This window comes from Salvia splendens, chromosome 10 (assembly GCF_004379255.2).
Source record: "Salvia splendens isolate huo1 chromosome 10, SspV2, whole genome shotgun sequence".
Classification (NCBI taxonomy): domain Eukaryota; kingdom Viridiplantae; phylum Streptophyta; class Magnoliopsida; order Lamiales; family Lamiaceae; genus Salvia; species Salvia splendens.
The window spans coordinates 14,547,379-14,573,299 of NC_056041.1; the positions used below are offsets into that span (position 1 = coordinate 14,547,379).

General features: G+C 34.9%; 4 protein-coding genes across 5 annotated transcripts; 3 read left to right on the forward strand and 1 right to left on the reverse strand.

Moving 5' to 3' along the window:
• The first annotated feature begins 1,011 nt into the window (after positions 1-1,011).
• LOC121752669 lies at positions 1,012-3,342 on the forward strand. Its single transcript, XM_042147778.1, has 7 exons — positions 1,012-1,326; positions 1,500-1,685; positions 1,938-2,122; positions 2,222-2,402; positions 2,473-2,595; positions 2,700-2,741; positions 2,959-3,342. The coding sequence occupies exons 1-7, from the start codon at positions 1,012-1,014 to the stop codon at positions 3,340-3,342; spliced, it is 1,416 nt and encodes a 471-aa protein (XP_042003712.1).
• Positions 3,343-13,642: 10,300 nt separating this feature from the next.
• On the reverse strand, positions 13,643-16,478 carry LOC121751252 (zinc finger MYM-type protein 1-like). Of its 2 annotated transcripts, XR_006040038.1 has the most exons (3): positions 16,342-16,478; positions 14,311-16,160; positions 13,643-14,228 (listed from the first exon to the last, which is right to left on the reverse strand). XR_006040038.1 is itself a non-coding variant. In XM_042145965.1 (2 exons), the coding sequence occupies exon 2, from the start codon at positions 16,143-16,145 to the stop codon at positions 14,517-14,519; it is 1,629 nt and encodes a 542-aa protein (XP_042001899.1). In that variant the 5' UTR covers positions 16,146-16,160; positions 16,342-16,478; the 3' UTR covers positions 13,643-14,516. The 2 variants fall into 2 exon arrangements, 1 of the variants encoding a protein (XP_042001899.1); XM_042145965.1 differs by having other exon boundaries at positions 13,643-16,160.
• Positions 16,479-17,405: 927 nt separating this feature from the next.
• On the forward strand, positions 17,406-18,062 carry LOC121751647 (dirigent protein 11-like). Its single transcript, XM_042146445.1, has one exon. It carries the CDS (start codon positions 17,443-17,445, stop codon positions 18,013-18,015), a length of 573 nt encoding a protein of 190 aa, XP_042002379.1. The 5' UTR covers positions 17,406-17,442; the 3' UTR covers positions 18,016-18,062.
• Positions 18,063-23,870: 5,808 nt separating this feature from the next.
• Positions 23,871-24,671, forward strand: LOC121751131 (dirigent protein 11-like). The gene has a single exon (XM_042145849.1). It carries the CDS (start codon positions 23,931-23,933, stop codon positions 24,540-24,542), a length of 612 nt encoding a protein of 203 aa, XP_042001783.1. The 5' UTR covers positions 23,871-23,930; the 3' UTR covers positions 24,543-24,671.
• The last annotated feature ends 1,250 nt before the right edge of the window (positions 24,672-25,921 follow it).

Below are 25,921 nucleotides of genomic sequence, written 5' to 3' on the forward strand. Positions count from 1 at the left end.
TAGTTGACATTAGTTATTTAAGGGGCTTGTGTATTCAGTTGACACTACACACCAGTAATTGACATGAATTTTTTAACATATGCAGCTCTATTACTTAGACAGAGTTACACAAGACACGCGTCTTGTTCCTCGCACATTTCCATTAATGAAAGGATGGAAAAGTGAGCATCTACAGGCTAGAGAAGATAGAGAGACCAGTGAAGGAGTTTTTGGTTTAGGACGTATAAAGAAGAGATATGTCCGTACTCTGGAGCAGGAGGAGGAGAAGAAGCAGGAGGATGAGGAGGAGGAGCAGATCCCTCAACAACAGATTCCTGATGACTGTGCGGTTGGGTCTTCCTTGAACCTACTCCCAAAAGATTACATACAGGAGGAGCAGCAGCAAGGGAATGAAGAAAAAAGTCTTGATGTAAATGAAAGTGGAGTTGGATCTTCTTCTCAGAACATACTACCATCACATATGGTGGCCAATTTAGTAAAATACATCAAGCAGATAAATGATGGCAGGACCAACCTTGTGAGAGTCCTCAAAGAAGTTTCGTCACAGATCAAGAATAATGATTTATTCGGATTTATTTGTGATATTGCTAGAAGTGCAATTGGAAGCCAAAAGTCTCCAGTTGCCTCTGTGAGTGACACTTTTCTCCATTTGTCACAGTCATATAATATAGACAACGATGTTGCTGTTGATAACTGGAAAGCTTTGTTTGATTCAATACGGAATGCTGAAAATGCAAACGAAACAATTGAAGACTTGAATGAATTTCCAACTTTTCTTTGATAAAGTAAGTACATAAATAACCTATAATTATATTAATACATCATTTTGTTGATATATGTTTCTCTTAGTTGACATTGAATTATTCTTATAGTTTAGAAAGTAACATTCTTGAACTAATTTTTGAATAGGCTATAGAACAAAGAAACAAAGATAACTTACCTACCTCACCAGTTGGTGATCCTGAAGAGGTCAGACAGACTGTTGAAGAAGACGAACAAAGAAAGGAGAACATGATTTGTGATGACGATAACGAATCAGACTCTCCTATCTCGACAGCCGTACTAGGATCTCCACGGACAGCATCCCTATCTATCCAACAACAAGAAGTCAATGCTTCAGAGCATGACAACACACTGGCATCACTAATAGGATCTGAGAACAGCGGAAATGAGTTGGAAATTCAAGAAGAAGTTGAAGCTGATAGAGAGTTAACAACACAAGATGCCTTGCATATATTATCAAAAGTATGTGGTGACTATGAAATCAGCAACAATGAAGAAGCAATCAAGGCCACAAACACCATTGTTGATATCATAAATGAGCAGGTACAATTTACAATGATTAACTTAAACTCTAGAAGCTTTGTATATAAATTTTATAGATTTAATATAAATTATTGACATTGTGGATATCGTAGTTGACATAGATAAATATATAATTAACATGGTATAGCATGGAGTCTCAGTAGAAAATACAAATTGTATATATGGAGTTTCAGGAAGACAGGGAGGATACAGCTGCATGCTCAATTGTTGAGTATATGATGCAAGAGGGTATTGAAACAATGGATGACACACCTCCTGAATGTAACGTGCAAAAACAAGGATATAGAGGGAAAGAGACGATGCATGAGGAAAAAGAAAAAACTTCTGAAAACGCAGAGAGAAGAATGACTGTCTACCAGGTAAAATAAGTAAAATTAACCTTATTACTTTTTTAAAAATGACTGAATTGTTGTTGACATTGCTTGTAATAGTTGTTAAAATGGCTTGTATGTGTAGTTGACAAAGCATGTAGAGTAGTTGACATAACTTTTATGTGCAGTTGACAACATATGTATCGTAGTTGACATAATTATATTAGTTATTGATATGGTTAGTATAATATAGTTGACATGATTTGTTATTGTAAGTAACATTAAATTCACTGACAGCAGAACCCTGTTCCATTCTCTGAGATTCCACTGGCTGAAGCTAGAGAGAGACGGACTCATGCTGAAATGCGTCCCAGCCCAGTGCTACGCTCACCATTTGAAATACGAGCTGTGCACATGAAACCAACCCTGAACCTGGATGAAAGAGATATCTACCACTACATAGTAGAAACTGAAGGAACAAATGAGTATGTGTAATTTAATTCTTTGAATCACTTTTAAATTTCTATGCAGTTGACATAATTTATGAATGATGTTTAAATGTTGTCTGCATGATTTCATTTCAGTGATACATGTGCTTACACTAATGGCTTTGTTTGGGCAAGCAAAGGAGTGTTTTCATCTCTGAAACCTCATACAGAAATCAGTATAGGTGTAATTGATGTATGGGCAACATACCTGAACTTCAGAGAAAATGAAAGGGCAGTAACGTCACCTCCACGGTTGTTTCTAACAACATCCCCATGTGTGAGTAATCTAAACTTATATGAAAACTATTTGAATGACATATTTCACTCACAAAAAATGTTCAATGCAGTATTTGAATATAACAAATCGGGAGCCTCATTGGAATACATTACAATCCAAGAACAACTTTATGTCACGAATTGATCAAGAGACTAGTAGAATACAAGATTTTGATTGGAGAAAAGTTGATTTGGTAACAAATTTAAATTTGTATAGAGATCTCACAGTGTCAACAACATAAATTTGGACATGTGTTGTCAAATTCTTTTCTCTAATATTTTATGTCATGCTATACAGGTCTTCTTCCCAGTTTTTACAAGTGGCTATTACTACCTCGTGGTATTTTGGATGAAGATGAACAAAATTGAGATAATAGATAGTGTCAAACCACCTAAACCCAAGGATCCATTGTAAAAGTATAGCCTTCATGTTGGAATACTGGTATGTTTTTTTCAATAAAATTGACATTAAATTTACATTTTGTTGACATAATTTATGCATCTTGTCGAAATACTGTGTATAAACAGTTTAGTTTAATTTTTTTATATATTTGCAGAAAGATATGTTTGAGGCATACTTCAAAGAGAAGAACATATCAGAGCTATCACAAAATATAAAGAAATCTCCATACAAAGTTGTTCCTTTAGATTGGGCCACAAGCACCAATAAAGAAGACAGTGGTATATATTTGATGAGACACATGGAAACTTACTTTGGCAGAAAGGAAAAGGAATGGAATATTGGCTTTTCTCAACGTGGCACAAAGATTCTACAGATACTCAGAGGTAGATATTGCGAAGCGATGCTTACATCAAGGAGCAACAAGAAGTATATGGATATGGTACGCGTCGCTGATGACTGGATGATAGCAAACAAGCACAGATTGCCTGAGTTACAGAACAAGTTCAAGGAATGGTTTAGCTGTAGAAGCAAGAAGTAAACAACTGTTTTATTCTGATTTTGAACAAAAAGTGGTTTGGATATTTGATCTTATCATGTTTTTTAGATGAATATTGGCTTTTGAACAATATGTTTTTTAAATGTCAACAACTATTTTTTCTTATCAAATGTCAACAACTAGAATTAAATGTTAACAGCTTAATTTTCTTATTAAATGTCAACAACTATTTTTTCTTATAAAATGTGAACATCTATTTTTCTTATTAAATGTCAACAAGAAGTATACAACTATTTTTTTTTTATTTTTTTAGTTTGACACAAGTTCTTGCATCATTATAATACAATACATGTCAATAGCTTGAATATAAAATGTCAATAACTTATAACAAAAATGTCAACAGCTTGTCAATAGCCATCATATAAATTGACAACAACTCAAAAACAAATCTTTTAATTAAAAAAAACAAAAAATATTTTCCTTCCTTCCTCAAAAACAAAGTTAATCAGAGTTGTCCCGCCTCGAAATAAAGAATTCGACCGTCACTTCTCTTTCTCTCATTCTCTCGCTTTACCATCAAAACATCTCTCCAAATTTACTACTCCTTGGGAATTTAGGCGCAGCAAAAGTTGGTGGCGATGAATCGGGGAAACGATCCCAATCCGTTCGACGAGGAAGAACCTGAAGTCAATCCATTTTCGGTACCCGCATTTCTAAATTATTCGGATCTGCCTAAATATAGCATTACATTCGTCAATTTCTCTTCAATGCTGCTTATTTCTAGTGCTTGTGGACGTTTGTGATTATTTGGTTCAGATCCGAGGCCGTTTGGTTAAATTTGACGTTGGGTTTCCAATTGAATTAAATTGGAGGAGTGACTCTATATAAAATAATGAATGTTGTTTTTGTTATCATTTTTCTAATCAACGGTTGCATAAATCGATTTAGGATTTATCGCAAATAGAAATTGTGGTTGAATCGGTTGAAGCATCGATCGAAGAGAATCGGCGTTCAACATCAGCGGTGGTTCCGACTTCTTCGGGTTCAGCAATTGATTCAAATTTTAAGTATATTGCTTCGATTTTAGTGTATTAAATCAAATTTGGATGACTGTAGATTGAACCAGAAAGAGTTATTAATATAGATTTATTGTGTTTCATTTCATACAATGGCTATTGACATAGCTATAAAACAAAGTATATGCTTGTTTGAACAGAGTATATGATTTGTTTGACATGGCTATTGACATAGCTATTGACATAGATTTATTAACAGAGTATACTTAATGCCCGAACTTATTATTGATATAGATTTATTGTGTTTCATTTTAAACCAGAAAATAGAAAAATATCAAAGCGAAAAAGGAGTACCTCGGTATCTCAGAAAGAGTTAATGATTGATGAGAAAAAACAAAAGAAAAGTGTAGAGGATGAAAAACATAGTCAGATTGCTGAAAATGTATCTCAAAGGCTTCTAGTGAAAAGGAAGCCTTTGTTTTTTGTTGATGCAATAAATCAATTGAATGAGGCACAGATTAATTCTGTGAAGGAGATGGGTTTTGAGAGTGTCTTGCATTACAAAATTGAGTACATTCCTAGTGGATTAGCATTTTCTTTGTTGAAGAGCTTTGATGAAGAAAAGTGTAAGATAAAGCTTTGTAATGGCAAAAAAATTCATCTCACGGAAGAGGATGTGGAGCTTGTGTATGGATTTCCAAGAGGAGACATTACTTACCGCAGGGAGAAGTGGAAAAGTAATGTACCTTTCATGAGGGACTTAGCAGAGCAATGTGATACGAAACCAGCAAACGTGAACCATAAAGCTGTTGAACAGCTTATGTTAGCTGATCAGGAAGGAGGACCACAGTTCAAGAGATTGTTCTTGGTCTTATTAGAATCTGCATTGATTGAGCCTTCAACATGTGGAATGATAAAATCTAAGATTGGAGAGATAGTTGATGATTTGGATAATGTTAGAAATATCAACTGGTGTTCATATACAATCTCTGTGCTCAAGTTTGCTATGGAAAATTGGTCGAAGACAGAGAAGAACGCCTTTGCAGGACCACTTCCCTTCCTCATCGTATGTTTTACATTTTGCATTACATTACTTATTGAAATGACTTGTATGTGTAGTTGATATAGCTTGTAATATAGCTGACATAAGTTGTATTAGTTATTTAGGTGGCTTCTATATTGAGTTGACACTACACACTAGTAATTGACATGCATTTTTTAACATGTGCAGCTTTGCTACTTAGATAGAGTTATACAAGACAAGCGTCCTGTTCCTCGCACACTTCCGTTAATGAAAGGATGGAAAAGTGAACATCTTCAGGATAGAGAAAATAAAGAGATCAGAGAAGGAGTTTTTGGTTTAGGACGTATAAAGAAGAGATATATTTTGGACAAGGAGGAGCAGCAGGGGGAGGGGAAGGATAAAAAGGAGGAGAAGGAGCACGAGCAAGAGGAGCACGAGGAGGATGAGGAGGAGGAGGAACATGTACCTCAACCACAGATTACTCCTGACAGTGGGGTTGGGTCTTCCCATAATCTACAAATACCAAAAAAATTCATAAAGAATGTAGTAACAAACATTCTTGACATGAATAATAGGAAAATCAATCTTGTCAAGACCCTTAAAGAAGCTCATCCACACATCAAAACTAATTACTTATTCGGAATGTTGTGTGATATGGCTAGATCTTCAGTTGGAAGCCAAACAACGACAATTGAGGCTGTGAATGAGAAGTGTCAACTATTGTCCAAGATGTTTGAGGAAGACAAGCCTGAAACTTTTGATCGTTGGAAAACAATCTCTGAATCAATACTTCTTGCTCAAAAAGAAAAGGAAGCACTTGAAGATTTGGCTGAATTTCCAACTTTCAAAACGCCACGTTTCTTGGATAAAGTAAGTACATCATTTTCTTTACATATCTTTCTCTGAGTTGGCATTAGATTACTCATGTAGTTTAGATACTAACATTGTAGAACTAATTTACAAGCAGTATGCAGAGCAAGGATACAGAGAAAATATCCCTACTTCGCCAGTTTCTGATCCTAAAGGGGTGAGCCAAATCCTATCTTTTGTTATTTAGAATCAATTGAAATTAAATTGATATTAATTATAAATTACTAATTGAATAGGCTGCTGAAGAAGGAGAAGTAGAAGGAACAAAAGAGGACACAGTGGTTGATGACAGTAATGAATCAGCCTCTCCTATCTTACCACCAGCTGCAGGCCAAACGGATGACGCATATGTTGAAATGAACAAAGAAAAGCAACAGGACAAAGGGAAAGAGAAAGAAGATTATATTGTTGAAGTAAAATAACTAAACTATGATTAAAATGACTGAATTGTTTTTTATATGGCTTGATAGTGAAGTTGACATTTGGTTTTAATTGTTGTTGACATGTTTTTTGTGTAGTTGACATGACTTGAAAATAAAGTTGACATTTGGTTTTAACTGAAAGTGAAGTTGACATTTGGTTTTAATTGTTATTGACATGCCTTATGTGTGTAGTTGACATGGCTTCTGTGTGTAGTTGACATGGCTTATGATTGTTGTTGACATGGCTTATGATTTTTTTTAACTTGACTTATAATTGTAGTTGACATCGTTCTCTGTGTAGTTGACATAGTATGTAACATAGTTGACATGGCTTGTACATATAGTTGACACGATATGTGCTGAAGTTGACATGACTTGTATGTGCTGTTGACACGAGATGCACCATAGTTGACATAATTATATTACTTGCATGGCTAGTATATATATTTGACATAATTTTAATTGTAACTAACATGAATTTTATTGCACTGATAACATAATGTTGTTCCATTCTAGGAGATTCCAGTGCCAAAAGTCAGAGTGAAAAAGTCTCATGCTGAAACGCATTCTGACCCATTCATAGGCTCTCCATTTGACATAAGAGCTGTACATACAAAAACATACCTTGAAGCTAATGAAAGAGATGTCTACTACTACATACTAGAAACAGAAGGAGTAGACAAGTATGCATCATTTAATTATTTCATTGATCTAAAAAATATTTTTTAGTTTTATGTGCAGTTAACATGATTGAAGAATGTTGTTCTTGTGTCGTTTGTATAACTTCATTTCAGAGATGCATGCGTTTATGAGGATGATTTTGCTTGGGCGACAAAGGAATTGTTTTCGTCACTGAAGCCCCATGAAGAAATTAATGCGGGTGTAATTAACGCATGGGCTTCACACCTGAACAACAGAGAAAAAGAAAGGCCCATAACATCACTTTCACGCTTTTTTCTGACTACATCTCCATGTGTAAGTAATCTTAAATTATAAGTAAACTCTTTGAATCAGACGTCTCTTTAACCAAACTTGTTAAATGCAGAATTTCAATGTAACAAATCGGCCAGATAATTGGGATGGTTCGACAGCAAAAAAGAATTTCATTTCTCAGATAGATAATGAGATTCAAAGAAGACCAGATTTCAACTGGAGAGAAATTGATTTGGTAATAACATCTCACAATAAGATTTACGTAAGAATATGAAAGGTGTTCTTTGGATATAATTTTATCTTTAATGTCATTTTATCTTTCATGTCATACAGGTCTTCTTCCCAGTTTGTGCAAATTTCCATTACTATCTTGTAGTATATTGGGTGAAGAAAAACACCATTGAGGTAATAGATAACAACAAGCCACATAAAGCTATGGATCCGTTCGAGAAGTATGACATTGATATTGGTTTAATGGTATGCTTTTATCTATGTTATTGACATATTCTCTACATTTAGTTTACATAATTTCTACGTCATGTTCAAATGCTTTGTTTGTGTAGTTTGATTTAGTTATTTATATATTTTGCAGAAAGATATGTTTGAAGCATACTTCATAGAGAAGAAAATATTAGATATTTCAGAGAATGTAAACAAGTCTTCAATCAACTTTCTGCCTTTAGAGTGGGCCACAAGCACGAACAACAAGGATTGTGGTGTCTATTTGATGAGGCACATGGAGACCTATGTTGGCAAAAAGGGCAGTGAATGGGATATTGGCTTCTCTGGACGTAGTGTAAAGATTCCCCAGATACTCAGGGGAAGGTATTGCTACACGATGATTTCATCGATTTACAATAACCAAAGGTCGCCGATGTTACAACTGGCTCATGATTGGATGGAAGCAAACATGGAGAAATTGCTTGAGCTAAACAACAAGTACAAGGAGTTGTTTAGTCGTAGAAAGAAGTAAACAAAACGTGATATTAATATTAAATGTTGACATGGTTGTACGTGTAGTTGACATGGTTGTACGTGAAGTTGACATGGCTTGTGCGTGTAGTTGACATGGCTTGTAACACAGTTGACGTCGCTTGTACGTGTAGTCATATAATACATTTCAATAGACAGCAAATCAAATGTTAAAAACAAATAAGAAAATGTCATCAACTTAAAAACAAATCTTATAATTAAAAAAAACAAATATTTTTCCCCCTATTGGGCACATGTACATGAATTATGGTCATATAATACATATCAATAGACAGCAAATCAAATGTTAAAAACATATAAAAAATGTCAATAAACTGTATAAAATGTCAACTAAATAATTCTCATATCAATAGCCAAAATATCAAATATCAACTACTAATAAGAAAATGTCAATAACTTCTGGCATATGTTAAAAACTCAAAAACAACTCTGTTTGTTAAAAAAGAACAATTATGTCTACTTTCTGCCACAACTCCTGGCATTATGATCAGTCACTTTATGACACTTTCCACAACGCCTATGAAGTTTACTTGCTTTTTCAATTGCTTTCTCTATGCTCGACTTAATCCTGCTTTTCTTGTCACTTGCACCTCCCTTTGTACTAACCACATCTGGAGCATGTGCAGTTATTCTTCAGGTACAGCAATACCATATATATTCTTGATGGAATCATTTTTATCAACTGATGATGATCTAGTAGTGTCATCAGTAAAAATTTGAGGAGCAATACCCGCAAGCAAATTATCCAATGCAATCAGATGATTTTTATTCTTAAAAGCGCGTTGATATAGACCAAAGTAACGTCCATGACACCTGTTACCAATCTGTAGCTTGTCATCTTCGTTAGAACCTGCAAACATATAACATGTCAATATCCTATGTAAATTATATGAACACTAAATCTGTAACATGTCAACAGCCTATACAGTTTATGTCAACACAAAATTGAAATGTACTAAACATGAGTGTTTTTGTTAGATACAGATAATGTTGGCGTCTTGTTTGAGCAACATATGACAAATCAACTGAAATATCTATTGGAAACAGTTCACATACCTTTGCCAGACGCACTTTCATCACTAGTGAGACCATGAACTGCCTTCAATAATCCACTTTTCAGCCACCGGTTACCAACATACTTCTCTGGAATATTGTTGACATCTTTGTTTCTGAGGACGAAGAAAAGGTGGCTGCATAGATAACCACACCTTTCAAAGAGTTTACACTCACAATCAAATGACTCAGTCTCTTTCTCATGTGTAACTGTGAAGGTCTTCTTTCTAGCATCAGAAACTTTAAAGACCTCGATGTTCTCCAAACTGGACATGCTAATCATCCGACAACTCTTATCAGCCTCAGAAATCAATTCTTGTACCACTCTAAACATCTTATCCGTGTATACAGATGCCAATTGCTTCTCAAATGCTAAATCAGTGGCATATTTTGGAGAGATTACAGAATCATAATAGTCAAGCCTTTCAGTTTGATTCCTTTGAGCATCAATGGCATTGTTATACTGAAGAGTGAAGTCAGCAAAATTAAACAACGGTTTCAAGTACCTCTTAAAAAAACTGTTTTCAGATTCTGAAAAAGATGTTGTTCTCATTAAAGAACCCATAGGAACATCTCTAAAGTAGGCTGGGATCCACATATGTCTAACAGCAAACATGTCCTTAAACCATTTATGATCTTCCACACCATATTTTTCAACAATACCAGTCCATAATATGTCAAACTCATCTGGATCTTACAATTCTGACCAAACACAAGCCTTAAACTCCTTACTAAACTTTTCTCTATCAGAAATAGATTTAGGTATTTTCTCAAACAACTTGTTCATAATATGCCACATGCACAAACGATGTCTTGTACCAGATAATACCTTCTCAATTGCAAGCCTCATTCCCCAATCTTGGTCTGTGATTATGATCCTTGGAGCAACACCCATGCATTCAACAAACACAGTAAAAAGCCATGAGAATGCATCACAATTCTCACTGGATACGAAACCAGCTCCAAATGCAATAGGACACCCGTGATTGTCTTTCCCGGTAAATGGACCAAACACCATACGATACCTATTGAACAAATAGATCAACACAAAACATCAACAAATTTTTCATAATAACCAATGTCAACTACAGATATATCATATGTTGACTACTATGTCAACTGCTAAGTCAACTAACTACTATGTATGTCAATTACCAAGTATAATAAATAAACTACCTGTTTGTCGAATATGTTGTATCAAATGCTACAACATCTCCAAACATATGGTAATGTTTCCGAGACTATGCATCAGACCAAAATAAGCTCACTAACTTATTATCATCAGGTGATAATTGATATTTGTAAAAAAAGCCTTCACAAATTCTCTTCTTCTCTTGCATCTGATTTAGGATCATTTGAACATCCACTTCTTTCAGTTTCTCTTTAATATCACGAGAACAATTCCTAACATCATTCAACGTACACCCAACAACATCATAACCACCAAAAAACTCCTTTAATAAGTTGAACGTTGAAGTAGGACCGATGTTAGCTTTGGTGCAATCTTCAACAAACTTGTGATGAACATCATTCATACTGCGATTTCCTTTCATAAATCGCTTATGATCTTTGTCAACCATAGCATGATTGTGTTCCTCAATGAATTGATGCACAAGATAATATTTAACACCACAATCAGAAAAAAACTTTAAACTGATCCTTGCTCCACATCCACACCTTTTTGTGCCACGTCTGCGTTTCTTCTTTGAAGTTACTTCATCGTCATCCGACACGTTCACATCGTCAGATATAATTACATCGACATCCAACGGATCAACTGTATGAAAACCTTGTCTGTTGTAGACAACATACTGAAAAGTAATAACACCACCACTGGACCTATTTCCAAATCTTCGAAAATCAAAACAAGCCTCTCGAGCATACTTTTCATAAAAGGAAATTCCCTCCTCAAGTGAAGAAAATTTTTGACCTTCATAAGGCTTCAACTCAGCCTTGCAAATTGGAATAACAGGTCCTACTACATAATGGGAAAATATGTCAACAACCTAAAACAGATAATGTGAACTAGCATATCTTAACCCCTTCCTCCAACAACAAACACCACAGCAGGGATTCTTCAGACAGGGGAGGGTGCATTTTGCATTTAACAGGTAAATAGAATATTTAACAGGTAACATACATCATGTCAACATATTTGCATTTATATCAACAGAACATCAATTCAAATCAGAACATAATGTCAACTATCATATCTTAAATGACCTACACCAGAATCAAAATCTTAAAATATGCAGCACCAACACACCAGCACCAACATCTTAGACATCCTCTCATGAACTGTCAACCCTACCCATAACACCTTCCTCCACCAACAAACACCACAGCAGGAGCTCTTCAGCCAGGGGAGAGTACATTTTGCATACAACTATTTTGCAAGTTAACAAAGAGTATATCTACATACAATATTTAACAGGTAACATACATCATATCAACAGAATTGCATTTATGTCAACAGAAAATCAATTCAAATATCAATAACTGTGGATTTATGTCAACAGAGTATAATTCACCAACAAAGTACAAAAAGGACATGTTAATGAAAACCAATCCAAATTACCTTCACCATTCGTCGACGTCGACTCGGAATAAGATGAAGAATCCATCAGATAACACCTTAGCTTTTGATTACGAATTGAACTCGAAGCTACAGATGTAAAAGCAAAAAAAAACGATTAGGAACAAATTCTACTGGGCATCAACAAATAAAGTATAAAAACAGAATCAAAGTCGATAAAATCAACCTAAAAACTTCAGATTCAACCAAACTCCGTCGAATTGGTCTTTTTTTTTTTAAATTGATATGATGAGGAATCATCGAAGCAGAGATCGTTGAAATCGTTGAAAGCGTTTGTGTTCTAATTTTCGACTCAATTGAATCAGGAAGCGTTGGAATCAATGGGCTCAGAGAGATCTCTGAGAAATCGCCAATCGCCAATCGCAAATTTCACAGAACGCTGAAGAACCCTAAACTAAACCACGAAATGACCATTATACCCTTTCATAATAATTTAATTTAAAAGTATTTTTTGTGTGGCAAAATCTGGACCACTCATTTAATTAAAATGAGTGGCTGATGTTGCATCTCATTTCTCAATTAGCAAAAAAAATCTCAATTGATCATGGACCTATATATATATATATAGGGTCTTGTTAGGTTGAGATTTTTTAGCTTAATTGAGAATTGAGATGCATTTTCAGCCACTCATTTTGAAATGTCAACTGCAAGTAGATTATGTCAACTAAGGGGTATTATCGTCATTTCATTTCAATAGCCAGAATATCAAATGTCAACAACTCGTATTAAAATGTCAACAACTAAAAAAAATTTAATTTTTTTAATTTTTTTAATTTTTTTTAATTTTTTTTAAAATTTTTTTAAATTTTCGCGCGATGTCAACTACTGAGACATTATGTCAACTACGATGTGTAGTCTGCACATCAAATGTCAATAGCTCTGCACATCAAATGTCAACAGCTTATAATTGACATTATATATGTGTAGTTGACATGAATTGTATATGTAGTTGACCTTATATGTGTGTAGTTGACATGAATTGTATATGTAGTTGACATTACATGTGTGTAGTTGACATGAATTGTATATGTAGTTGACATTACATGTGTGTAGTTGACATGAATTGTATATGTAGTTGACAAAAAATAAAAAAAATAAAATAAATAAAATAAATAAAAAATAAAAAATCGAAAAAAAAATAATTTTTTTTAAAAAAATAAAAAAATATTTATTAAATAAAATATATGATGAAATTACAAATATGCCCTTTCACAATTAATTAATGTAAAAATATTTTCCATGTGGCAAATTCTGGACCACTCATTTAATAAAAATGAGTGGCTTATAATGCATCTCAATTCTCAATTAGGCTAAAAAATCTCAATTGATCACAACTCTATATATATATATATATATATATATATATATATAAAATACCGATTCACCGCAACAGTAAAATCATATATGTTCAATGCAAAATAGTCCAACACATATCTAATCAAAAGAACAGAGGATCATTTCATAGTTGTGTTTTTACATCTAAAGCGGTGGCAACTGAATTCTACGTGTTTTCATCGATTGAAAACGTTGCAGAATTTGTTCGTTATCAATCGTTGAAAACAAGTCCTTCTCAATATACACAACTAAACTGTCATTCATCCACTCATCTCATATTCGATTTCGCAAGTCAGTCTTGATAGTCTTCATTGCAGAAAATGCTCTCTCAACAGATGCAGTAGCAACGGGTAAAACCAGTGCCAACTCAATAATCCGATAAACCAATGAAAAACCAAATGCTTACCACTTTTTACCATTTCTGTAGCAACATCTCCCAAATTGCTTAAGGAAACAAATAGAGGATCACATCGTACATTAGCAATAAAATTACTAAGTTGATGTGGAAGGCGTAAACGATCGCTTGCAGAGAAGTCCTCTTGATATAATGTAGCAAGACGGATTACTTGATCATCATTGAATCGAGAGAAAGAATTTCTTGGATCAAGACATGATATGCATCTTAGCAAGTCGGTGCTAGCTTCAGAAAATCGATTATCCATCTCTTGTATAGTTAAATCAACAACCTTGGCATTGAAATCACAATAGCATAAATAACAAATAATATGTATATATATATAGAAAACATGAATATAAATATTATAGTACCTGATAAAAAATCTCTATACGATAATGATGCAAATTCGTGATCAACTCTGCTCCATGTTTCTTATAACCACGGCGCGGTATAATTTCATCCATATCAGCTTGTGAAATATTATGCAATTCACAAAATTTGGTAGCTTGATCAAGTATGTCTTCCCATCCATACTCTCTAAAACTTTGCAGCTGATGTTTCACACTTTGGATCAATGCTATGGCTTGAACAATATTTTGATCTTTCTTTGTAAGGCAATAGATAATTCATTGGTTATTCCCAACAAATGTCTCATCAAATGCAAAGTGAAAACAAACTCATAATTATCCATCATTTCGATCAATCCTGCAGTGGTACTTCTGTTATCACGAGTAATAGCATCGTCACGTACAACTGCCAGCACTTTCTCAACCGAAGACCACATAGAGCATAGACGAAGCAATGTAAAGTAATGAGTGCCCCAACGAGTGTCCCCCGGCCTTACCAAACTAGTTTCTTGATTTTTAACTCTTCCAGTTATCACTTCTACAACATCAAGTTGTTCAACTAATCTTTCATGTTGCAATTGTCTAAGTTGGTCCTTTCTCTTACAAGATGCCCCAGCCATATTCACAATCATGGAGACATAGGTAAAAAGATCCTTCACAACTCTAATGCCCTTAGCCACCGCAACAATAATTAATTGGAGTTGATGAGAGAAACAATGGATATACATGGCATATGGATTCTCTTGCAATATTAAGGATTTCAATCCATTAAACTCACCTCGCATATTAGAAGCTCCATCGTATCCTTGGCTTCTCACTTTAGATAGAGATAAATTATGGTTCACCAATAAATCATCAATAGCGCATTTCAAAGAATGAGATGTAGTGTCAGTTACATGCACGATCCCAATAAATCGCTCAATCACACATCCTTCATTATTCAAATATCTTAAAACAACTCTCATCTGCTCCTTCAATGAAACGTCTCGAGCCTCATCAACCAAAAGAGTGAAAACTTTATCTCCAATATCATTAACTATGGCAAGTGTGACCTCTGAAGCACAAGCATTTGCTAAATCCTTTTGAATACTAGGAGAATACATTTGATTGTTACCAGGAGCATTTATACCCAAAGTTTTGGAAACATCATCGTTAAGCAGACTAAACCATAGAAGTAACTCAAGGAAATTACCTCGATTTGAAGAATCACTTGACTCATCATGTCCACGAAAAGATAATCCCTGCTTTAAGAGAAACCGAGTCACATTCAATGAAGTTGTCAACCGAACACGATATGCAACTTCCTTCTCACGGGTATTTGACCGTAATATACTTGCCACACTGTTCCTTTGATCTTGAAAAGCTTCAAGCTGAATTCTAGCATTATTGTGACAATTATTCACAGCCCCAACATGAAAATTGAATCTTTCTAATGCATTTTTCCAGTTGCTACAGCCTGTCTTTGTAAAAGCATCATCTGATTGTCGACTTCCTTTATCTGACTTCTTGAAAATGTAGCACCAAAAGCAAAAAGCTGCATCATTTGATACACTATACTCTAACCATGTATACTTTTTAAACCAAACATCTTGAAAACTCCTTTCTTGAATACCATATTTCTTTTTACGATTCTTATGTCCAATTGGTTGGCAAGGACCCTTATTCAAGTACTCTCTTCGTACTCTATCACGAATTGCAACATTGAACTCTTCAATTGGTTTACGTTTTCCTGGATCACCAACAATATCATTCAGATGCAATTCGACTTCTATTTGGGGCTGATTTTTAATTGCTTCAACAATTGGTTCACTTGGAGAAGAAAAGTCATCCTGGCGCTTTCTTTTGAAGAAGCGTTCCATTTTCTACGGTTCAACCTAAGCAATAATTATTGGAATACAACATTAGTTTATATCCATAAATTGCCAACACCACACCAAACACATAACATAACACAATTAAAATAACGAAGTCCTATCATTTATAACTATTCTCTTAATTCTTAAAATCCTAAAAAAACAGGGGTGAAATTATAATTAACTTCATTAAATTCCCTACCTTGCAATTTATGTAGAAATTTCTCAACTCTCAACTCTCAATCACTTGCCATTCCCCGGCCGCCAGAACCTCCGGAAGAGACGCCTCTTTGAAGACTGAAGAGTGAAGTCTGAACTGAAACCCTTGTTGAGTTGTTGTCCGCCGTTCTCTCTTCTTTTATAATTGTTGTGCACAAATTTTCTGATATTTATTTTAAAAAACGTGTGTATCTAACACTATTTAAAGTAATACTACTAACACTTTTATAAGTTAGAAAGTAGAAGCACTTTTATAAGTTAGAAAGTAGAAACGTGTGCTAGTGCCACTATTACTATTAGGTGGTGGGGTCACTCTGATTCTAGTCTCTATATTATTATTTAACTTATTAGGTGGTGGAGTAATAAATTTCATCTTCTTCTTCACAGAGTCATCCGCCATTGATCTACAAATTTTTACTTCTTTGATCTTTCATTAATTTCAGCCCTTTCTATCAATCATTTCAAGATAATTTATTCTACAATAGCACCACTTTAATAAGGGCTTAACATGATTTTCTAAAAATTTTAAAAATTTATAAATAGAAAATAAAAAAAATAAAAATTGGGTAAGGGCTTAAGCCCTACCCTCTTACCAAGTAGATCCGCCCCTGCTTTTACCATAAATGGTAATAGGGTCTCACATTCTACTAACTCATTTCACTCACATTCATTTAAAATAATATATATATATACAAGTGAGACTCATATTACACTACTTTTTTCACTCAATTTCTCTAACATTTCTTAAAACTCGTGCTGCCAAGAAATGAGACTCTTAATGGCGGACGGGGAAGTATCATATCGACATTTTGGGTCTACTATTAAATTGTTCGTTTCATTTCTACTATTATTTTTCATAAATGAAACTCGATTTCCACTTATTCATATCACTTAGTATATTTTATTGTTAACCAAACGGACTTCCTACTAGTGATTAATTTATTAGATCAACAATGAATCAAATATCTAGCTAGTATATTAATCCCATTCTTATACAGAATCGATAATTCAATCTCTACACACTCTAGCAAATCTATAGAAATTCTCTCTCACAAGCGCACACACACACACACACAACTTTCATATGGCAAAACTGAATGCCAATTATCCAATTTTAGTGATTTTCACTTTGTTGATCGCCACAAAAATCAGGGCCAGCGATGAGCTACGGCTCGACAACATCTGCCTCAACAATAAAAAAATGGTCAAAATTCGTTTCTACGTCCATGACGTGACAGGCGGTCCGAACGCGACCGTGCAGGAGGTCGCACACGCCGCGGTCTCCTCGGACTACCCATCATCGTTCGGGACGATCCTTGTCCTAGACGACGTGATCACCGCAGGACCAGGGCTCGACTCCAAGGAGTTGGGGAAGTTTCAAGGCATCATAACCTCCGCCGATATGAACGTGACAGCGATGGCGAACAGCCTCAACGTCGTCTTCACATCGGGGGAGTATAAGGGGAGCACCCTCAGTATTGCTGGCCGGAACCAGATTCTGGACCGGGAGCGCCACATAGCCGTGGTTGGGGGAACCGGTGTGTTCAGGTTCACACGTGGCTACGCCGTTGTCAGGACTTACTCAAGCCGGGTTGAGGATTCGGTGCTCTATTTTGTTGGAGAATTAACCATTTACACCACCTTTTGCCCTGTGTGAAAGATAGAGGATGAAAAGCAAGCTATGCATGAAATGAAGATGAGAAGAATCAAGAACAAGAGTACGTGTGCATGGAGAAAGTGAAGGCTCGCATAAGACGTGAAGCATGCTGACTCATCATCCAGTTGGCAATGACTAAGCATCTAGTCAGCATGAAGTTAGTTAAGGAGTTAGTTGAGCAAAATATCTAGCTCTTAGTATAAATAGATAGCTCACGTGTAGTTTGTGATTCGATTGAAGTTTTATAAATGAAGAATTCTTCTTCTATCTCAATCCTTGTTATATGATTTCTAGTTTATGATTTTTCACACCCTGTCCCTGTGTGATGTGATGAAAATGTGAGTTGTGATCAAGAATAAATAGTGTTTTGGAATATGTTTAGATGTTGTGCAACGATGAAATTCCATACATGTTTAAGTAATTTGGCATTGTAGTTCAATGATACAATACAACCTATGTCTATTAAATATGTTATGGTTTGAAATGACACGAGTTTTAATATTCTATTCGATGTATATATCAGTTATGTACGAGTAATGAGTTGAATGGTAGTACTACATTTGTTGTTATTGGACTTTAATAGAAAATGACTTAGTTTCTTAACTTAAATTTTTAATATTATATTATTTAATTAAAGTAGATTAATTGTTAGTATTGTTTATTACCAAAAAATTCATCTAGAATGAGTCTCCAGATTCGAATTAATTTTGTTTTAATAAATATCCTTTTGATAGTGTCTATTAACAATATATTTCAATTGTCGCTATAGGTTCAAATGTCATTTAAATATTAAAAATTGTTTGACTAATACAACTACGAGAAATTTTGAAAGAACATATAAAATTAAAAAATAATAATACTAAAAAATTCTACCCGTTAGACTACTTAGAGCACCCGCAACGCTTTGCCGTTGCGGTGCCTATGCCGTTCCGGAGGAACGGTTCCGCGGCGGCACGCGTTGCAGCCGCCGTTTTGTCGCCATTCTGTGCCGATGCTGTTCCGGGTGTCGTTACCGCAGCACGCGGCACGACACGTTCCGCCATGCGCCGAGGCGACGTGGCAGGCTCTCATTCGACGCGTGACGCCCACTCGCTGCACCGCGAGTGGGTTTCGCCATGGTGACGCAATAATTCATTTTTTTAAAAAAAATCGAATTTAATAAAAAAAAAAAATTGCAACGGTATTGTTACCGTTTTTTTGTATCCATTTTTTATTTATTATTTATTTACTCTAGAAATACTTCTATTTCATACGCATTTCACTCACAAACACACATCTATTCCTCTCAAATCCTCTCTATTTCCACCCCAATTTTCATCTCAAATCAACTATGTTTTTCGTCTCCAAAATTTAATCAAACTAATGGATCCTTTTGAACAAATGCGTCAAATATTGGAACAATCACTTGAAAAAGATCGACGACGGGAGGCGGAAGAAGCCGCGCCGCCCCAACGACGCTCCCGTACGTAATCTTGCACAACATGATTGTCCAAGTCGAAGGACCCGAGGCGGGAAATTGGTTCGACCCTGAATCCCTCGGAAGCTCAACCGCAAGTAGTCCGCCTCGAAGTGGAGCGCATCCGTCTATACAAGAACGGTTATCTATTCCTGCAAGGACACGCGACTCTAGTGCCCACACCCAACTCCAACAGGATCTAATTGAGCACATTTGGGCAAACTTTGGTAGATGAAATTATTAAAATTGTGTACTTTTATTTTTTAGGAAATTATTAAATTATGTTTTTTTTACGAATTTTATGTTGTAAGTTTATTTTATTTAATAAAGTGTGTTTGTTTTAATTGAATTGGGTTGGAAATAAAAATAAAAAATGAAATTGAATGAATAGTAATTTAAGGAACGGATAAGAAACGGAGGGTTGCAGGTTCCGTTCCTTAGTTAATGAATGGAGTAAAAAAGTACAGTGGAACCCTCAAATAGTAGTTTAAGGAACTGTATAGTAACAGCGTTGTGGATGACCTTATATTCAACCTTTGGATAAACACGGACAATCATTAATTGTGGTCACCATGGCGTAATCTAAACTTCTTATATGTGATCATTAATAACTCTGGGGTTTATGTAACTTTTTGCATTTTAATGTGTTCAGTTAGCTTGTAAATATAAATGACAACCTATAGATAAAAACACTCGAGAATAAATATTTTTTAATTTGTTCTACTATTATATACTCCATTGAAGTGAATTTCGTTATGAAATGTAAGATCTCTTACGATTACTGCTACACCGTAGAACACGATATTGACGAAATAGATAAAATTTACAGGTCTTCTTTTTCTGCCAGAGTCAAATAATATAAAATTCAATAGAATAATTTATTTTCACATGACACATGGTTCATATTCAAAGTCATAGGCGGCTCTTGCAGCTAGTTGATTGAAAAAAAGTTACATAATCTAAATCAACATCAATCGGAAGTCTAGCAATAAATAAACAAGAAAATTAAACGAAGAAAACAATCTTGACTAATACTCTATTTGTCCCATTAAATATGAACATATGAAAAAACAAACATTTCATATTTAATAAGACATAGGGAGTATAACTAGAAAATCTAAGAATGCAAATTACACGCATTCATTTGTTATAAATATATTATATTACGCCATCTGTTTCCTCATAGTTGAGTCACTTCTTTTTAGCACTCATTTTGGAAAAATCATACTCCCTCCGTCCCATAAGAATATGCAATCTTTTCGTTTTAGTCCCACAAGAATATGCACTATTTCCGTTTTAGTCCGTCCCACGAGAATATGCACTTTCCAATTTTAGAAAGTCTTCTCTCTCTAACAATACTTTAATTACTTTTTCTTTCTACTGCTCTCTTACTTTACCAATTTTACATTAAAACTCATGTCGAACCCAAAGTTCATATTCTTTGGGGGACGGGGGAGTAATAAATAGTTAGAGTGGAGAAAAAGTAAAGTAAGAGAGACACTTTAACTATTTATTATGCTTTTTCTAAAACAAGTTAAAAAAAGTAACTCGACTATGAGAGAATAGAAGAAGTAACATTTTAGAATATCCACATTTACTTTATTTTCTAAAATGGAGTACATAAAATCTATGCAAATCAAATATAGATATTTAATCATACGAACAGGGAGTAGTAAGTCAACAGTCATATAAAATCGAAAAACAAAACTATAACCAATTATAAAACCTGAATTAAATTACTCAAATTATTATTACTTGAGTAATCAGCAATTTCATCAACTCACTATATAAACCCATCAAAACCACATCACTTAACATAACGAATTTTCCCCAAATATCTAAACCCTACGTACACATTTTTGTCCATCGCTCGCCTCAGTATTTATGCCTCAAAAATAAACAGTCGGAAAATAGGTGATGAAGTACTCCAGCTCGAATATTTATGCCTCAAAAATGAAAAGTTAGCCAAAATTCAATTCTACGCCCAAATGCAACAATTCACGAGGTCGCACGCGCCGCCGTCTCCACAGACGCGCTTCTTTCCTTCGGGAAAGTGTTCGTCATTGGCCCAGCGCCGACACTGAGGCGCTGGGCATCATGACCTCCGCCGACGTGGCGAATGCAGCGATGGCGATGAGCTACAACGTCGTCTTCACGTCGGGGGCCGGAATGAGGAGCGGCGCCGGCTACGCAGTGTTGAGCACGTACTCGAGCGGCGTCAGAGAGGATTCCAGCCTCTATACCGTTATAGAATACACCATCTATTCCACCTTTTATCCCTTAGTAGTATGTTTCTATTTTGGAGCTCCACATGTTCGTTCGTTCCCATCATTCATTTGTATTCCCATTTTAATAACATTCATTACTACTATTAATTACTATTAAACTCGGATATAGAATTGACTAATATTTTAATGATCGGGCACGTCACTCAATCGTAATTTATAGAAATAATATTTCTTCTCTTCATTTTTCTCTTTTTTATAATTATAATTGGCTGAACACGCTCAATTTTTAGTTATACTAAAGAGTTACCATCTCATATTTAATTTCGAAAAGCTAATAAACGTGGTCAACCGTCGGGAGCTGATCCTCACCGGCGGCACTGGTGTTTACCGGTTTGCTCATATGCAATTCAGACCATTTATTCTTCTGGGGAAGATGTGAAGTTATTGAAATTCCATATCCTCATCATGATGTCGTCATTACTTCCGACGTTGACCTCAAAGATACTTGAAAGTTGAAAGTTAAAATGCAAATCAGAAAATCGGGTATCGGCTATCCAATTACCCGATATTTCAGGTTTGGATATCGGGTATTCAATTCCTGATATCCATTTTGACAGCCCTACAAATCGGTATATCGGTATACTACCTCTGTCCCTAATAATTTGTCACTATTTGACTTGATATGGGTTTTAAAAAATGTAAAAAAAAAGTGAGTTGAAAAGGCTAGTGAGATGTGAGTCATCTTTTTATATATTTATTTATTTTTTAATAAAATGTGAGTAAGAATGAGTGAATGGAATGTAGGGCCCACTACAAAATATAATAAAAGTGAAATGTGACAAATTTTTAGCGAATGACAAAAATGAAAATAAATGACAATTTTTCAAGAGCGGAGGGAGTAATAACTTTGGGGTGTTAATGGACCTATTATGGTCTTAATCTTTGTTATATTTATGGGTTCATTTACAAGTTGGGCTTAAGAAACTTATTAGGCTGAAAAGTATTGGGCTATAGGTTTAGTCTGAGTTTATTTGTGATTATGGTTCTATATCACTACAAAAAAAGGTGTTTTGGTGTTTGCAAACACGCTTTTTTTTGGACGTGTATACATGTCACTTATACAGATGTAATTTTGTCTAATTTAATTTGGTATTGCTGATCGTTTTTGGATTATTTGTATTACTAAAATTCTAGAGTATGAATTTGTCTAACTCAGAATCTGAGTTCGATCGATCAATGCACGTAAGGTTTATCAGATGCATTTCATTTGAAGGAGATAATTTGCCTAAAAATTGTGAGCTTGTTATAAATGTTGAAAATTGAAAGAAAAGAAATGGAGGGTTTAATTCGTGTGATGGAGGATGAGAAATAGGATCCGTCTATTTTCGCTTTCATTTCTTGTAACCGATGGTTTAGTGCCTGGATTAATGTCATGATCTCTTCATATTTAATCTGTACCTATAAAAGATAGAGACTTAAAATGATAAAGCAAATTATTTACAATTTCTTATCATTTTAAAGTGTGCATATTACGTGTATGAAGTGTTTAGATCTTTGAATGATTTATCTTACTAATCTTTATTCCTGCTTGTTTTATTTTAATGTTACTTATTTGTTTTATGTTAGAGGACCACTAGTATAGCTGTATAGGAGTATTTTAATTACTACTAGTGCTCCATGCCTTTCGAAATTTTCTCCAAAATCAATTGGGTCCATTATTCAAATGATCAATATGAACTTGAATTTCACGTTACGCAAGTATACTACTAAAATATAAATATTATACTTATTAATTAATGCAAAAGTCGAGCTGTAACTACTAAGCCACCTGCAGCTTCGCTGATTCTATTATAATAATAAGACCAATTATAATAAAAATCCAATAAAAATGGAAACTTTTTCATTTAGCTTGATCATGAGGTGGGTCGTATTAATGATACCTTTATTTAGTGCATTACAGCAAGGGAGCAAGATATTAACACTGGATTTGGCATTTTACTCAATACTTAGCAACTACTATCAAATTAATTAGACACTTTAATGTGAGGGGTTTATATCTTTCTTTTGGAGTTGCTCTAAAAACACAAGGAAGACAAGTTATTAATTCCAAGTATGAACATTAATCATTAAATGTTTGTTAAGACCATTATATAAACCCCACACTACATACAATACCAATCACATCATAACATTCTCATACCTATCAAGTTCAAAATAGCAATAAAAAAAACATGGCAAAGCTAGCCTCAATTGGTCTGATCCTCACAATCTCATGCTTTCTCGTGTCAGCTCTGAGCGCAGACGCTAGAAAGCAAGACCTTGTCGTCAAGGAAGTCACAGGCTTCCCTGACAGCTTTTGCCGTGGAAAAGAAAAATTTATAAATTTCCGCGTCTTCGTCCAGGATCTCAGCGTGAACCACCCCAACACCACCACGTACGACGTGGCGCAAGCCTCCATCACCGCCACTTCCAAGACAGGATTCGGCAAAGTCCGCGTCATCGACGACCTAGTCACGGCCGGGCCGGCCGCCAACTCCAAGGCGCTAGGCCGCCTCCAGGGGCTCCTGACGAGAGCCGACCTAAACACGATAGGCATTGCGGTGAACCTAAACTTCTACTTCTCGGCGGGGCCCTTTGCCGGCTGCACGCTCAGCATTCTCGGCCGGAACGAGATCGCCCTGGCCCAGCGGGAGCTCACGGTCGCCGGCGGCACTGGAGTTTTCCGATTTGCCCGTGGATACGCAATTCAAAAGACTAATTCCACCATAACTAATGTATCGGTGTTGGACTATAACATCTACACCACCTATTGCGCTACAATCAATCAGGTTGTGAAAATGTGATAAGTGAACGATGAATTTCCACTTTACTTGATTATGTTTTATGACTTTGTTAGCATCTCATGTCGCTAAAACACTTTTTCTTTTCCTTTACGTACATTTCTATGGATGAAAATTTCCTTTTCGAATTCAGTCTTCTGCTTGTGTGGATTATTGTAATAATTTTAAATTTCATTTAGATAATTACACGTCAAAAAGTAAGGAGCATTTAATGCTATAGAAATGTGATTGATATGATTATCGGTAACTAAATATCGGTTAATAACCAAATGTAGTAGTATATTGATTTTCCCTTGGAATAATAAAATTCAATATCCAGGATCAAGAACTTTGACGACATATAAAATATATCCTCTTGATTTTCCAATATGCGTGTTCCCCGAGATATGCTGTAGTTAACAGCATAGTTTAAGCTACACCTTCAACAATTGGAGCATTCTAACATTATTTAAAAGGTAGTGTATGAATAAGAAATTACATGTTGACGCTAGTAACTTTTTTTAAAAGGTAGTGGATGAATATGAAATTACATGTTGATGCTAGAAATTCATATGATTTTATGTTATCTTTGTTGAGAAAAAAAGTAATTTCAGTTATAAATAATACTCCATCCGTTCAAATATAATAGAGTTGTGTATATAATTAAGACATTCTTAAGTAACAGGGTCATTTCTATTTTTAATAAATATTAGTAACATATTTAATTTCTTTTATTTTATATTCACTTAACCATTTCCTTTCAATTTTCTCTCTCATATATGCACTAATCAACTATATTTGTGTTTCTATTTTATTCTCTTCATTTCAATTTTTGTGTCGAAATGAAATATTTCTATTATCCTGGAACGGAGAGAGTAATTTTTTTAAAATAAGGATGACGACAATAGTATAGAAACACTTTTATTTCTACTTTCTTCTACTATCTCTTTTACTTTATTCACTTTACCTAACACACAAAATAAAGTTGAATAAATCTCATACAGTTCAAAGAAGAGGTCATTTTTTTGGGACGAAGGTACTACTTATTACTCCACATATTAGTGTGTTCAAATTGTACTTTAACTGATGCGTAAAACTGGCTCATTTCAAGTCAATTTAGCTATATACCCTACAAAACAAACGCTCATTTGCGAGCACCGATTTAGTCGCAAATAGGCCCATATGCTTGCAAAAATGGAGATTTGCAAGCAACTTGCAAGCACCACAGGTGCTTCCCATTTGCTTTGTTGCAAAATTTGCAAGCACATTTGCAAACACCTTGAATGTGCTAGCTAATCTGGCCAAATGCTTGAAACTTGCAAGCACCGCATTGTGCTTGCAAAATGTCTGTTTTATTGGATAAAATATGCTCGGATAAGCTGGTTTGCTATATTTTCATTTTT